This window comes from Anomaloglossus baeobatrachus, chromosome 8 (assembly GCF_048569485.1).
Source record: "Anomaloglossus baeobatrachus isolate aAnoBae1 chromosome 8, aAnoBae1.hap1, whole genome shotgun sequence".
Taxonomy (NCBI): Eukaryota; Metazoa; Chordata; class Amphibia; order Anura; family Aromobatidae; genus Anomaloglossus; species Anomaloglossus baeobatrachus.
In genome coordinates, this window is record NC_134360.1 from 113,670,749 (window position 1) to 113,685,532 (window position 14,784).

At 49.0% G+C, this 14,784-nt stretch overlaps 1 protein-coding gene across 7 annotated transcripts in view; it reads left to right on the top strand.

The window, feature by feature from the left end:
- The window catches only part of PDE4DIP (phosphodiesterase 4D interacting protein), a 1,984,767-nt gene that overhangs the window by 886,359 nt on the left and 1,083,624 nt on the right, over positions 1 to 14,784 (top strand). For 6 of the 7 annotated variants that reach the window (XM_075321961.1, XM_075321954.1, XM_075321957.1 and 3 more), the window contains 2 exons: positions 3,585 to 3,722; positions 7,874 to 8,053. The exons of the other annotated variant lie outside the window; for it this stretch is intronic. In XM_075321961.1, the coding sequence (XP_075178076.1) occupies positions 3,585 to 3,722; positions 7,874 to 8,053 (318 nt within the window). The remainder of the gene's footprint in view (positions 1 to 3,584; positions 3,723 to 7,873; positions 8,054 to 14,784) is intronic. 7 annotated transcript variants of the gene reach the window in all.

Here is a 14,784-nt window from a genome sequence, read left to right on the forward strand (position 1 = left end):
GGGTCCTCTCCCCTCTGCATCAGTATGTGTACTGTAACTTTATGCTGTATGTAACCCCTTATCATGTACAGCACAATGGAATCAATGGTGCTCTATAAATAAATATTAATAATAATAATAGGTTTTAGGTGTATGTAATTTAACTACCTTGGGAATTTTTGTTTTATAACATACCGTACATCTCTGCTGGTTGAAAGTAGTATTTGATTTGCCTTCATTTCCAACAGGTTTTAGCAGGTAAGGCAAGGTTACTCGCTGTAACCCTGCTGCAGGGGAAAGTTGTATAAGGTAATAGCATTCTGACCCTTTTTTCTGATTTTCCTTTTGAGAATATTTATTATTCAGATAAAATCCTCTGACCGCAGATGGAGAGTCATTGCCATTTGGGAGTGATAGGAACATTACAGTATCTAGCACAGGATAGGGCTATAATGCAGAGTAATGTCTCTGGGTAGATGGTACCAGAAGATGTGCTTAGTAAATTTATCTGTGGACATCAGCTGGGTTAAACTGTAATAAAAGGTTTTTCAATATTCAAAAAATAACACAGAACTGGCAATTTTTAGTTTTAAGGTATAACATTTGACTGCACAGTTGCAATTCTTAATAAAAGACAAGAGACTGGATTTTAACCATCTCTAGTACAAAGTATTTATAAACCAGGTCCTAATAACATTTCTGAAACTTTGGAGTCTGGTAAGCTGGGGCTGGATTCCTTAGGGTACCTTCACACTTAGCGATGCAGCAGCGATCCGACCAGCGATCTGACCTGGTCAGGATCGCTGCTGCATCGCTACATGGTCGCTGGTGAGCTGTCAAACAGGCAGATCTCACCAGCGACCAGTGAACAGCCCCCAGCCAGCAGCGACGTGCAAGCGACGCTGCGCTTGCACGGAGCTGCCGTCTGGAAGCTGCGGAGACTGGTAACTAAGGTAAACATCGGGTATGGTTACCCGATGTTTACATTAGTTACCAGCGCACAGCTGTGTGTGCAGGGAGCAGGGAGCCGCGCACACTGAGCGCTGGCTCCTTGCTCTCCTACCATAGCTACAGTACACATCGGGTTAATTAACCCGATGTGTAATGCAGCTACATGTGCAGAGAGCAGGGAGCCGCGCACACTGCTTAGCGCTGGCTCCTTGCTCTCCTAGCTGCTGTACACATCGGGTTAATTAACCCGATGTGTACAGCAGCTACATGTGCAGAGAGCCGGAGCCGGCAGCACAGGCAGCGTGAGAGCTGCAGATGCTGGTAACTAAGGTAAATATCGGGTAACCACCTTGGTTACCCGATGTTTATCTTGGATACAGCTTACCTCAGCTGTCAGACGCCGGCTCCTGCTCCCTGCTCGCTTCATTTGTCACTCTCTTGCTGTCACACACAGCGATCTGTGTGTCACAGCAGGAGAGCGGCTTTGAAGAAAACGAACCAGGGCTGTGTGTAACGAGCAGCGATCTCGCAGCAGGGGCCAGATCGCTGCTCAGTGTCACACACAGCGAGATCGCTAATGAGGTCACTGCTGCGTCACAAAAAGCGTGACTCAGCAGCGATCTCGGCAGCGAGCTCGCTGTGTGTGAAGCACCCCTTAGGCTAATTTCACACATCAGTTTTTGGCATCAGGCACAATCCGGCGTGTAATTTAAATATCAATTGTCCTTGATGAACACACTTCAAACACTGATCTATAACAACAATCTGGGCACTATAATGCTCAGATAAGAAGTGGAGCTGAATGCATAGTAAATCTTGAAAAGTACAAAACTTTATTTATTACAAAATCACACGTAAAAACAGGAAAAAAGCCCTCAAAGTGGAGCACATCATCCCCAGTTAATAACCCTCAGAGAAATATATACAAGGATACATCCACAGGTATATTTATATATATAGCCACGAGTGGCTGATAACAGAGACAACAGAAGTCTATTAGTCTCCTCAGGCATAAATAAGCCAATTTAGAATATCAATGCTATATCAGCCAGTAGATAGCAAAATAGTTAGGTGCTACTATTCATGAAAATGTGCAAGATAATATCACCTGCCCATCAGCACCAGATAAAATGTGCATTATTAAATAAGCTATAAACAGCGTGCAAATAACACACTGGTTTGCACCTGCATAAATCTACCTTGCTGATGAGGAGGTGGTGGAAAGCAAAACTTCACAGAGCTAATTAACATTCAGTAAGCACCCATGGTCTATCATGAAACACTATATGGCTGATAACAGAGACAACAGAGGTCTATTAGTCTCCTGAGGCATATACAAGCCAATTTAGAATGTCTCTGCTGTCTCAGCCAGCAGATGGCAAAATAGTTCGATATAAACCATTAGGTGCAACTAATCCTGAGAAAGTTCAAGATAATATCACCTGCCCATCAGCACCAGATAATGTGTGCATTATTAAATATGCTATAAACTGCATGCAAATGACACACTGGTTTGCACCTGCATAAATCTACCGTGTTGATGAGGAGGTGGTGGAAAGCAAAACTTCACAGAGCTAATTAGCATTCAGTAAGCACCCATGGTTTATCATGAGACACTGTGAGTCATATCAGTTGTCAGCTAACATATCACACAGGCATTCATGACAGACCACTAGAAGATGACATTGCATAAAATTACATAATACTATCCACAATCATATACCATATATATAGCCATATACCTCGTGGCTATATATATAAATATACCTGTGGATGTATCCTTGTATATATTTCTCTGAGGGTTATTAACTGGGGATGATGTGCTCCACTTTGAGGGCTTTTTTCCTGTTTTTACGTGTGATTTTGTAATAAATAAAGTTTTGTACTTTTCAAGATTTACTATGCATTCAGCTCCACTTCTTATCTGAGCATTATAGTGCCCAGATTGTTGTTATACAATCCGGCGTGTGCCTGAGGCAACGGATCCGGCGCAGAATATGCAAAAACTGATGTGCCTGATCCTTTTTTTTGACGGTTACAATATACCTGATCTGTCAAAAACCGGATCCGGCGCATCCGTTTTTGCATCCTTTTTGTCCGATTTTTTTGCTGGATCCGTTTTTTTCAATACATTGGAGCATGCTCAGTTTACAAAAACAGATCCGGCGGACGCATCCATTTTTTACCGCATTACGCCGGATCCGGCGTCCATAGGCTTCCATTGTAAAACACGCCGTGTCGCCCCAGATCCAGCGCGATGCGTTTTTTTGCCGGACAAAAAAACGTTACAAGATACATTCCCTCCGGCTGCCGCTTTAGGCAATTATGACGAATCCGGCAAAAGCTGGATGCAACGCAAGGCCATCAGGCACAATCCGGCGCTAATACAAATCAATGGTTATAAAACGGATCCGGCGCCGGATCCGTTTTACCCGTTTTTTTCCGGATTGTGCCTGATGGAAAAAAACTGATGTGTGAAATTAGCCTTATGTGTCCCAAATACATTTGACTGTTGGACAAAATTCCTTCTCCAGAATTGAGTAGAATTGGGTCACAATCCTTTATGTTATTTCTAAACTCTCCTGTGTTTTGTAAGTCCATGCATGAAGGCAATGTAATATGGAATTCCTCTTCCTTTGTTTGATAATAAATAGAAAGCGTTTGACGACAAGTTCTGTGCTGTAGAAGAGAAAGAAAAGGAAGTTCAGCGCTTAAAAATGATAATCCGGGAGAGAGAATACGACGTAGAGAGGCTGAGTAATGTTCTTTCTGGGAATGAGGAGACCATAAATGTAGGTTCCTTTCTTTTCACAGTATTGATGGTACTTATGTCTTGTCCTTTATTTATACATTGCTAGAAGAAATCACAGGAAAATTCTTATTATTGTCCTTATTAGTACAAAATCTTCACTTTAGTTATTTTAGTTTACAAATTGTGAAACGTTTTTAAGACCTGTTTGTTTTTTTTCATCATTTCTAGATACTTGTTAACACGTTTTGTAATAATCTGTCTGAGACAATACATAAAACAGACTAATCGATGTTCTAAGAATACCTAAAGAAAGCTATGCATTTATTGTACTCTATATTAAAAAACATTTCAAGCTTTTAGTTTTGACCCTAAAACCACAAGTAGTAGCATACTATAAGGCCTGTGCAGTGATAGAAATATATAATGCTAATGTCCGCTGTTCTGGGAGGGTCTATTTGGATAACGGAAAAGGAATCTCCCAAAGCAGGCTTGGCTCCATTACACCCAAAGCCATGATATTACGGTAGTTAACCAGACCCTAGATCGAGTACAAAAAGCACTGCTAGGTAACCTGCCATGTGTGGTAACATTATTAACCCGCAGATATAAGGTTACTCTTGAGGATAATAGTGTTGTGAAGGTGCCTGTCTGCAGTACTGAAGGGGCAGCACCCAGGAGAAAATAAACTTTATTCTTCCAGGGAGCCGCCTGCTTTCAGTCATACAGGTACTGCTCACAAAACTGAGATTCATGCCTGGAAGCGCATCCCGGCACTTTGACTGACAGCCGGCTCTGCAGTGTATCAGTACAGAACCAGCTATCATTCAAAGTGCCCATGAGTGGTGACTGTAGCCGCTGCTGCGCCTACATGGCTGAAAGTGGCTCACTGTGGGGTAAAGTTTCAGTTTTTCACAAAGCAAAAGATGCTTGTGAGATTGAAAGCAGACCTTCATTGCAGCTAACAGTTGTGCAGAATAAAGCCCCCCATAGACTTTAGATAGCTGTCAGCTGAACAATGATTCAGCAAATTGTTAGGCCAGCAGCTGCAAAAGCAAACTAAATTTTCGGGTGTATAAAAAGAGAAAAAATCCTGTAATCCTGTGTTACCTCTCTACAAATGTCTTAAGACCACATCTAGAAAATGGGATCCAGTTTTGGGCTCCACATTTTAAAAAGGACATTCAAAAGTTAGCCAGTTCAAAGACGGGTATAACGTTCGCTGCAGAACGCCGAGCTTGGACGTGTGAACACAATAGACCGCAGCTCTGGTAGATGACCACAAGCAGGACATGTGAGAGCGTAGATGGTGAGCAATAAACAAGGATCAGTGATAATCCTTAAACAGGAAAGGAGTGCGAGGGTGACCGGGAGAGGCTCCACCGGACCATGCACTGGACTCCCCTGGAGGAGCAACCGGGAGCGAACGCCTATACAGGGGCTGTCCGGTCCAACTCCAGGGGGCCTAACTGTACGATCTCCAAGACTGTGGTTATGACTCACCGCATCACAGGGAAAGAGCAAAGTCTCTGGTTAGTGTGCCCAGACAGTGGCACAGCACAACGTGCGAACACACGGCATACGTAAAGGTTCAGTGTAAGTGGCAGTGGCTCCTCTGGATGCAACACAGCTGATACAACAAGGCTCTATGGACGTGGAACCGCAAGTGGAGCTTGACACCAAGGAGGAGGCACAGTGTGACGCCCTGGCAAAATCAGGTAGTCACAGGCCACTGCATAACACAAGGAAAGACACAGCCGACCAGAAACCCTAGTCACCCCCCTCAGGGACAGATAGACACATCAGTGGGCGTGACCAAGTGGTTGGAACACACCCACCCAGGGGTCTAGACAGCCCGCGGCGGGAAAACAGACGGATCAGCTTAGAGTTCAGTTCGGAGAGGAGTGTGGGCTGGAGCTAGGTGTAGCTCCAGCAGTGAAGTTCAAGTGGAACGGTACCAGGGTTGGAGCCCTGGTGCCACTGGCTAGGAGGCAGATGGTGATCTCCGTCTGCAGGAGACGGGAAGACGGCTCGGCAGAACTGAGGTGGACCGGGACAGGGTTGTAGCCCGCCGGTACCTACACCGGGGACCCGACCGGAAACCGTGCACAAAGGGGGGTACTCGGATCCTGAAGCCAGCACCAGAACCTACCAGAACTGGTTAATTAACCTATTGAGGCCAGGACTAGAGGTCCTGTCCCAACCAAAGTCCCTCATAGAAGACAGCAGCCCACCGAATAGGGATAAGCGGTCGGCGCAGAGATCCCACAGGCCAGTGTCTGCGGGCACGGCTCCTTAGGTCACATCCAGCCGGGAGCGGACTCCTGAGTTCCATACCGGGGAAGTGCACTGAACACAAAATGTGCAAGAACAGGATAGAGACCACCAGCCGGGTGGGGGATTCCGAACGCAACCGGCCGTGGCACCGGCCACCACCATCTTGGTTTACGAGACTTGTGTGTTACTAATCGGGAGTACTCCAGCACCCCCTGCGGTCACCATCCTCTGCACCGAGCCACCGGGTCCCGGGGCCATCATCCCTGCCCACGGAGGGGTTAACAACTTGCTGCACAACATCTCCCCCGGGTACCCCGTAACAGCAGCGGTAGTGTCCCACTTCACCACACACCGTGGGTGGCGTCACAAACTTGATACGGCCTAGCCCGTACATCTACGTTTCCCCATTTATTCGGAGTGTCCGCGAGACCCCCGGGTCCAGAGACCCTCGAGCCACCACCCCTGAAGGCCCGGACCCGAGCAGCGCCGGCTGCTGGCACGGGGGCGGCACAACAGCTTACGGGTCCTTTTGGCAACACAGAATCAGCAGTTCCGGAGGCACAACAAACACAAGTATATCTAAGGATAGGAAATGTTGCCCAAGCACTTCCCATAAGGAGAGGATGCTTTATATACACAGAGCTGCTCAGCAATAGGCTAGGAGGGAAATGAACTCAGGACAGCTCTGCACTAACAGGACCTGCAATGATGTCAGAAGGAGGGGAGGAGTCAGAGAACACATGATCCTCAGAGCATGCAGGATTCTGCAGTATTTCTATGAATTCAGGAGAGCAGGGAGCGCACGTGGGCTGTGTCAACATGCTGGAAATGGTAGGTACAGAACGGACAGAAGCCGTTCCAGCCCTGGTGACGCAGCGGAGACGCCCCCGGTCCCCATGGATAGCGGGAACCGGAGTCACAGCACTGGGGGATGCCACAGGGAGGCGGGGCGTGATAGCGGGTAACTAGACTACTACAAGGCATGAAGGCCTCCCATATGATGAGAGGTTGGAAAAGTTAGTTATGTTTAGCTTAGAAAAAAGACGTCTCAGAGAAGATCTCATTTATATGTATAAATACATGTGTGGTCAATACAAAGGACTGGTATATGACTTATTCCTTCCAAAGACCATACTAAGGACCAGGGGACATACACTGAAGGGCTGGATGATTTGTGGGTTATAAATAATCTAGCAATAGAGAATGTATAAGTAGTGGAGAAAGGTTGATCTCGATGGATATTGACCCTATCTATGTAAGGCTAGTTTCACACTTGCGTTGGACGGGATCCGTAGCATTGCGTTGTGTGACGCATGCAACGGATGCGTTGCATATAGTGGCACAACGCATGCTACAGATCGTACAAAATAACGCAATCCGTTGTATTTTTTTTTCCTTGACTTTACACATCTGAGCATGCGCAGTTGTGTAAAGACAGCTGCGTTAACGGAATCCGTCAAATGACGCATTCTAACGGAATCCGCCACCATAGGCGTCCATTATAATAACAATGGACGCCTAACGGATTCCTGCAGGTTGCGTTTTTTTTACACTCCGCCAAGCACAGAAAAACGCTACATGCAGCGTTCCATCTGCCCGACGCAGCGTCAAAATAACGACGCTGCGTCGTCCAGCGGATGCAACGCAGACACTTGCGTTAGAGTGCGTCGTCCATACAACTCTATGGAGAATAGCGCAGTCCGTTAACAGACTGCGCTATTCTCCATAGTGACGGAATGCGCTGAACGCAAGTGTGAAACTAGCCTAAGTTATTTGATTGAACAACCAGTTTATCTTTATGCTGCAGCTTATAGTTAGGAGATCCTGTAATCTATTACCAGTTCGCATGTATTGGAACATGCATAGAAATTGAATTGTCCATGTGCCCTTAACAAGTTAGACATACGTGCATTTTAGAGTTTGGACAACCTGGTGAAGGCCAAAGACATGGAACTGGAACAGATCTCTGCTGCTTACAAAAATCTTCAGTGGTTAAAACAGGAAACAGAGGAAAAGTACAGATGTTGTCTGAATGAGAGAGAATCCATTATTCATCAGCTGCAGAAAAACCTTCAAGAAAGGATTGAAGAAATTCAGGTGAGAATTTCAAAGATGTATCACATAGTAATTACAGACTTCTGATGGAATTTGGTAATGCATACACTCCATACAGTAATCAAATAATTGGTTGGGTCAGCCAAACACCAAGTGCTTGTCATACAGTCACACAATGTGAATAATAACATACTGCACACACTGTGAACCCCGGTATAGACAGGTCACACCCAGTGCCTCTTAAAATCTACACTGCTGCACAAATTGCACAAGATGTCCTTTGCCTAACAGCAACTAAATTGTGCCTCCTTAACCCCTTCACGATCCGCCATACATGTACAGCACATGTCGGAAGCGGGTGTATGGAGCAGGCTCATTGGGTGAGCTTAAGCCATACTTGGAAGGTAATGGCTGCGTGCTTCAGCCAGGACCCGCCTCTAGCAATCTTGGGGGAAGTGTGGAGCCCCGCAAACGCTGTGTCGGTGTCGGTGCGTTACCTTCAGGGACTCCACGTTGCTGGATCTCCGTCACTGGTAGGGAATCTTCAGTTTTTGATCGTGACGCCACTCTCAGTATTTGCGGTCAGAGGGGACCGCCACTGCAGGTTAGAGGACGCCTGGGGCTGATGGTGGGTGCAGTCGGGTGTAGTAGCCTCCTGAGAGTGAGGCAAGCCCCAGGGCCCTTTGTAAAGCTGTAGTACCACAAGTCGCAGAATGACCACACACAGGCAGAGTGTCTTTCAGGGTTTTTACTCACTTCAGGTGGCAGGGTGAGTAACCCGGGCGTAGCTGGGATGAACCAGGTGGGAACCAGGTATCCTTCCGGCTGACTGTATGAGGGTGACTACAAACTCGCCTTCCTTAGCCCTTGGTGGTTTGGGGTGACCCCGACTTTGAGTCCCTATGGGGGTCACCCAGGGAAGATGCTCCAAGCCTCTCTCCCCTTCTTGTGTTGCCGTGTGCTTGTTCCCCGGGCCAGGCCACTCCAGCCTCTTGCCTCCTGTGACCTATGGGCCCTACTTGCGGTTACGTGGCTGCGGCTTTTGGTTGTTGTGGTGTGGGCTGTAAGAGCCCCACACCGGCAGGTTTAGCAGGGAAAGGTGAATCTATCCTCGCTTCGGGATCTGCCGCCCGGTTGGGCCTGGTGCTCTCTAGAAGTCTCCTTACTTCCCACTCCGTGCACTCTCTAGCTGAAGCTGGCTTTCAGGCAGCACTCCTAGTTGACCGTTCTCCCCCGTCTGTAGCCACTGCGCGGGCGCTGTTAGACAGCAACAGCCCCACAGGTCTGCTCCTCTCTGAGCCCTATGGAGTTCTCTGCTCTAACTGACTCACTGCTCCTCCTCTCCTGTTCTTGCCTACGCCACCTAGCAACCAGACTCTCCACCACACCCCTTGAGAGGAGATGAAGGCTTTTAACCCCCTGCCACTATTCCAGTGGAGGTATAGGCTTTGCCCCCTCCTGGGATCCCCAGGGGTCCTCTCATGGGTACATGTGTGAGACCTGATCACTATGCGCCTGTGTTCCACACCCCTGTCAGCCATCTGGATTACCTGTATTGTACTGTCCCCAGCATGGGTGCAGTACTCAGTGGTGCCTGACCAGGTCAGGGGCGCCACATTCCCCCTTAGTTATCACCAGCACGTCCTCGGGCTGCAAGACAACATTTTAAAATGCATAAAACATTAAAACATGTAAAACATTTAAAAGCACCAGGTATTAGACATCACCACCCTCCACCCACAAGTCCGTTAACCCACCCAAAACCCTTTCACGTTGGCCGCGACTTCAGCCACTTCTGGCAGGATGTAGAGGCGGCTTTCCTGGGCTGGTGGTTTTCAGGGTATACCTGGCCTGGTGGATCCGCGCCATCAGCCTCTTCTGGCAGGATGCAGAGGCGGCCTCCACAGTTGGTGCTGGCCAGGTACCCTCTTTGTGGTGGTGAGCCAAGGCCCCATAAACAGGCGTGCTCTCTGATCGCAGGTGAGCCAAGGCCCTTTTCTACGGACGGGCCCCCCTGGTTGCAGACGAGCCAAGCCCCTAAACAGGCTGGCCCTGGTGGCGGTGGTGCCCTTTTGGTGTAACTATTTACACTGCGAGAGTTTGTGGCTATAGCAAGTTCATAGCCTTAAGTTTGTTTCTCACAATAGTTTTTGTGGGCGCATTTCTTTAACGTTAACGTTGCAAACAAAACTTTCAAAACTTTAACTTCTGTACTTCTTTTCTGTACTTTACTTTACTCCTCTTTTTCACTAGGGCGAGGGCACGTTGGGCACTGGCACCTGTGACTTTCTTGCTCTTTGTCTCTTTCTTCATCTGTAGGATCTTTATCTTTCCGTTCTTGGTCTTCATCTGTTTCTACATCTGGTTCTTTATCTCTATCTTGTCTTTCTTGTCTTTCTTGTCTTTCTTGTCTTTCTTGTCTGTCTTGTCTTTCTTGTCTTTCTTGTCTTTCTTGTCTTTCTTGTCTTTCTTGTCTTTCTTGTTGCAGGGGATGGCTGTAGGGTTTGTTGGTACGTAAGGCTACATCAAGTGCGTACAATCCCCTTTCACCTTGGTGCATGGTAAACTGTACCAAATCTCCCATTTTCAGATTTCTGCAAGGGTGTCCTCTTGGCAGATGAGCGTTCACATCTCTGCGGTTTACAAATATCCCTTCTTTTATTCCTGGTGCTACAATAAAGCCATAGCCACTTTTCAAGTTGAAATCTTCCACTACGCCATAACACAGGGGTCCTCTAGCCTGGGCTTTGGACTCTCTCAACAAACGCTTCTCCTTTAGGTCTCTAGCGGTGACTGCTCTCTGTTCAGGAGACTGTGGTGCTGGAGCAAACTGTGTTCTTCTGCGCCGTGTCTTGCGGGCTGGATCCATGCTTGTGGGCTCCCAGGTGAGGCTCTTAGGCGGCTCTTCTTCTGCAGAGGGGGTCAGGTCCTCCTCGTCCCAGCGGGAGTATGGCAGCATTTCCGGCTCTGAATACACAACTGCTACTGGTGGCACTGGAGTCGGAGTCAACCCTTCTGCTTCCTGGCCTCCTCTCCCCCTTAGTTCTTCCTGGCACTCCAGCTGTGGTAGTGCCGGGGATGGATGCTCTTCAGCCGGCCCAGGTGAGGGACTCTTTGGTGTAGCTGCTGCAGGAGTTAGCAGGAGACTCTTTGGGGTATGCGGAGGGGGTATGTATTGGCTCACCAGCCATTGTGGAAATTTGGCCTCCAGGTCAGCCTTCATCTGCCAATATGCAGGGTCTTCACCCACCGTGGGCTGCCTATCAGGGACCTCTGTGGACCGGGGAGCGGTATCTGCTCTGGCCTTACAGGCCGGGGTAAATGCTGAGGTAGTCTTTTCTTGGCGGGTCGCGCCTGGCATGGCGGCGGCCTGGTCTTGGCGGGCCGCGCCCTGGATGGCGGCGGCCTGGTCTTGGCGGGCCGCGCCCGGGATGGCGGCGGCCTGGTCTTGGCGGGCCGCGCCCTGGATGGCGGCGGCCTGGTCTTGGCGGGCCGCGCCTGGCATGGCGGCGGCCTGGATCAGTGTCGCTGTTGCAGGGGGCTCTGTGCAGGCTGGGCTGGACGTCGCTGCAGCAGTCTGGGCTTGGCGGGCCGCGCCCTGTATGGCGGCGGCCTGGTCTTGGCGGGCCGCACCCAGGATGGCGGCGGCCTGGTCCTGGCGGGCCGGGCAGGGCATCGCTGCAGGGACTGGGTCTTGGTGGGCCGAGCAGGGCATCGCTGCAGCCGCTGGGGCTTGGAGGGCCGCACCTGGCGTGGCTGCGGCCTGCTTCAGCGTCGCCGCACCGGACGCCTCTTCAGGGACCGCGGACGTGGCAGCAGGGGTCGGGGCACTTGCGCGGGCCGGGGCATCATTCGACTCACCCGTTGTTGGTAGCACTGGGGTCTGCGTCGTCGCCGTCCCGCCTGACACCCGGCATGCAGCTCTCCCTTCATAGGCCCGAACCGCCGCGGTCAGCTCCTGCAGTTCCATCCGTTCCTCCCGAATCTGCTCCACGACCCGGGTCTCCAGCCGGTTGCAAAACTGGGCCAGCTCTCGGTACCACCAGGCAGCGGAGCCTGGTTCTGGGTTCCTGCGGTCAGACGCCATTTCTTCTGCGCCGTCTTCTGCACGGTCTCCCAGCAGTGGACTCTTCGCTGCCTCCTGTAACAAGCTGTCCAGTTTCTGCTCTGCCTCTTTCAGCAGCTCCTCTCCCAGCAGCAGGCTTGTGGCTTCCTTTCCTTCCCGCCGTCTCTCGACGCTTTCACTCTCATAGCTGGCAAGGTCAGAACTCTGCAGGGGATCTCTGGGTAGCCACACCTCTTCGTGGGCGGTAACTTCTTCCAGCGCGGGCTGCTGTTGTTTTTCAGCGCGCTTTTCATGGTGGCAATATGGCGGCGCTTCCAATTTTTCAAGCGGACCGCCTAGGCACATGGTCACCTGTCTGAACAGGTCTAGTCCTTATCCTGTTCGTGACGCCAGATGTGGAGCCCCGCAAACGCTGTGTCGGTGTCGGTGCGTTACCTTCAGGGACTCCACGTTGCTGGATCTCCGTCACTGGTAGGGAATCTTCAGTTTTTGATCGTGACGCCACTCTCAGTATTTGCGGTCAGAGGGGACCGCCACTGCAGGTTAGAGGACGCCTGGGGCTGATGGTGGGTGCAGTCGGGTGTAGTAGCCTCCTGAGAGTGAGGCAAGCCCCAGGGCCCTTTGTAAAGCTGTAGTACCACAAGTCGCAGAATGACCACACACAGGCAGAGTGTCTTTCAGGGTTTTTACTCACTTCAGGTGGCAGGGTGAGTAACCCGGGCGTAGCTGGGATGAACCAGGTGGGAACCAGGTATCCTTCCGGCTGACTGTATGAGGGTGACTACAAACTCGCCTTCCTTAGCCCTTGGTGGTTTGGGGTGACCCCGACTTTGAGTCCCTATGGGGGTCACCCAGGGAAGATGCTCCAAGCCTCTCTCCCCTTCTTGTGTTGCCGTGTGCTTGTTCCCCGGGCCAGGCCACTCCAGCCTCTTGCCTCCTGTGACCTATGGGCCCTACTTGCGGTTACGTGGCTGCGGCTTTTGGTTGTTGTGGTGTGGGCTGTAAGAGCCCCACACCGGCAGGTTTAGCAGGGAAAGGTGAATCTATCCTCGCTTCGGGATCTGCCGCCCGGTTGGGCCTGGTGCTCTCTAGAAGTCTCCTTACTTCCCACTCCGTGCACTCTCTAGCTGAAGCTGGCTTTCAGGCAGCACTCCTAGTTGACCGTTCTCCCCCGTCTGTAGCCACTGCGCGGGCGCTGTTAGACAGCAACAGCCCCACAGGTCTGCTCCTCTCTGAGCCCTATGGAGTTCTCTGCTCTAACTGACTCACTGCTCCTCCTCTCCTGTTCTTGCCTACGCCACCTAGCAACCAGACTCTCCACCACACCCCTTGAGAGGAGATGAAGGCTTTTAACCCCCTGCCACTATTCCAGTGGAGGTATAGGCTTTGCCCCCTCCTGGGATCCCCAGGGGTCCTCTCATGGGTACATGTGTGAGACCTGATCACTATGCGCCTGTGTTCCACACCCCTGTCAGCCATCTGGATTACCTGTATTGTACTGTCCCCAGCATGGGTGCAGTACTCAGTGGTGCCTGACCAGGTCAGGGGCGCCACATTAGCAAAGCTCTTCTCACAATTGTTGACATGTTAATCCCGCTGTCAAAACTCTGATAGTGGGATCTAACACACGCCGGCTTGTGGGTACAACATTTTAATCCCCATCGGCGCACCCGTGACATGATTGTGAGTCACCGATGGGCCTGCTGAAGACCTCCATTCTTGTCATAGCAGCGCTCCTTTGATACCTGTCTGTGATTTCTGCTATCTACAGCAATGCTGTGGCATTACTCTATATCACAAGTGATCAGACAATTGTAGGTTATAGTATTGAAAAGTATAAACAAAAATGTTTTAAAAAATATTAAGAAAAAACAAACAAAAGAAATCATAAGTTCAGATCAGACCCGTTTTGCCCCATTAAAAATAAGGAGTAAAAAAAATACCCCTATGTGGTATCACCGCATTCAGAAAAGTCTAATCTATCAAAATATAAAAATAATAAACACAACCTGTAAACAAAAAAAATGTAAGCACACAAAAATTAATTTTTTTTGGTCCCTACAAAAAATCCTGTAATAAGCGATAACAACATCATGTCAATTCCAAAATGGTATCAGTAAACATCTATCTCACTCTGCAAAAATAAGCTCCCACACAGTTCCTTCAACCAAAAACTGAAAACCACAACGCCCTTATATTTTTTTTTTTTTTTTTTTTTACAATTTTCTGGGTGGTTGTTCAACCACAAAAATAATTAAAAAATGGAGATGTTTGATATTGGTGTAATTGTACTGATCAGGAGAATCATATTGCTAGGTCATGTTTACCACAACCTATAGACTGTAAAAACAATTCCCAAAAATAAAGTCAGAAATCTTTTTTTTTTTTTTTCACAACTTCTCCAATTTGGATTGTTTTCCCCGTTTTACAGTAAGCTGTGTGGTAAAGTGAATGCTATCATTCAAAAGTACTTCTCGTCCCACAAAAAAACCCCGCAAAAACCTAAATTGTTCGTATTGTGAAGAATAATATTTGTTTACATTATGCTACTGAAAAATAGTCCCACACACTGTGCCCCCAAAGTTACATAGAAGACATTGTGCTCTATGGCAGAAAAAGATCCATACTCTGTGTCACAGGAAATAACATTAGAATATAGACAATATTATGCGCAATTCCTCTCTACAAAAAAAAAATCTTTTTAAGT